The 1,549-nt window shown below is 65.8% G+C and overlaps 1 protein-coding gene across 2 annotated transcripts in view; it reads left to right on the top strand.

Annotated features, from left to right (window-relative positions):
* The first annotated feature begins 1,320 nt into the window (after positions 1-1,320).
* Positions 1,321-1,549, top strand: part of BOK (BCL2 family apoptosis regulator BOK) — a 9,859-nt gene continuing 9,630 nt past the window's right edge. Inside the window, exon 1 of one of the 2 annotated variants that reach the window (XM_014582809.2) lies at positions 1,321-1,528. In XM_014582809.2, the coding sequence (XP_014438295.2) occupies positions 1,468-1,528 (61 nt within the window). In that variant the 5' untranslated portion in view covers positions 1,321-1,467. The remainder of the gene's footprint in view (positions 1,529-1,549) is intronic. The other variant, XM_027767000.1, reaches the window with a different exon arrangement.

The raw sequence follows: 1,549 nt of genomic DNA on the forward strand, positions 1-1,549 counted from the left end.
CCCCGGCCAGCCCCTCCCCGCTAGGCCTCGGTCTCTGTGGCCTTGGCCGTCCAGAATCCGCCTGGGTTGCTGCGGCTCCAGGTCAAGGCCGCGCAAGCGGGGGCACCCCCGCCACTCTCCAGGCACCCCTGCCCGCCCCCACGCACACTCGCTCCAGGGGCCGCCCAGCGCAGATTCAGACCTGTGCCAGGCGGCGAGCCAAAGCCCTGGGAAGGACGAGTTAGCGGCTCCACTTCCAGAGTGACCCTTGTACTCATAGCACAAAAGCCCTTTGTGGGGCCACGCGTGCGTGTTTGCTTTGGAGAGGAGGTGCCTGCAGTGCTGAAACGCTGCCACCACCGCTCCGCTCTGGACCTCTGGCCGCGGCGGGGCTCAGCACGGCCATGGGAGCCCACCCGCACCCTAGTGTTGTCTCCCGGCAGGCGGAGCCCACGGTGGGGGGTGGTGGTGGTGGATGCTGCAGCGTTGACACCTGGAGTGTGTGGCTCTAAAGGCAGAGTGGCAGTGGCTGGCTCCAGATCCCTGGCAAAGTGTCCCTGTGCGCACACTGCACTCCCAGGGCTGGCATCGGAGCAGGGTGGTCCCTGCATGTGCACTATGTAGACCTGGTCTGCCCAGGAGCAGGGAAGGGGAGGCAGAGGCCATGGGGCCAGCCCAGACCTGCCAGCAGCAGGGAGCTCCTCTGAGCAGGGAGAAACAGAGGTCTAGTGCTGAGGCCATGCCAAACACGGTGGGGGCTGGGGTTCAGCTGGTGTGTGGAGGGGAGGCTGGTCTGGTCAACATGCCAGGAGGCAGCTGCCCACTGGCCGACTTCCAGCTGGACTGTGAGGGTGCCCCCAGGCCTTTCTGGAGGATGATTCCCGGGTTCCCTGAGTTGGCAGACCATGGGTGGGGGAGGCCCTGCTGGAGCCCTGGCCACTAGCCAGCTCCTGTCCCTGTGCCCCACCTGAGAGCCGGGGGCGTGAGTCTGGCCCCCTGCCTTCACAGCCTAGCCTGCCTCATTTAGTCACTGGGCTGGGCCCTGGGAGGTTGCTGGGGAGGAGACAGCACAGATGCCCCCCCACTGCTGCCTCAGCTGCTCGGTCAGGCCCCTCCACCAGTACTGTCTCCCTGTCCCTCATGCAGCTGCAAACAGGAAGAAGCTAGGCCGTGTCTCCATGGTCAGTCTCCTGGGGCCTGTCCCTGGCGGCCCTTGTGGTCTGTGTGTGGGAACAGCAAAGCAGCCCTGGGCGTTTCCATGCACCCTCACCCCCAGCCAGCCTGTCACCATTCTGCCTGATTCCAGATCGTCCCGGAGACCGTGCGGCCCTGGGATGACGCGGGCGCCTTTACCGGCCAGGATGGTCCACCACTGTGTTTCCCTGTTTGCTTTGGCTGGAGGAGGGGCTGGGCTGAGGACAGCTGCCCTGAGGGCTGTGTGGGGTTCCCAGCACCATCTTCCAGGGCTTGCACATCGATGCCAACCCAATGGGGTGTGGCTGGTGCACCGCCAGGCCCAAACACACCCACTGCTCCTGCTGGCGCCCAGGTTGGCGTGTGGGCAGTGCTT

Source organism: Tupaia chinensis, unplaced genomic scaffold (genome assembly GCF_000334495.1).
Source record: "Tupaia chinensis unplaced genomic scaffold, TupChi_1.0 Scaffold143823_1, whole genome shotgun sequence".
NCBI lineage: Eukaryota > Metazoa > Chordata > Mammalia > Scandentia > Tupaiidae > Tupaia > Tupaia belangeri.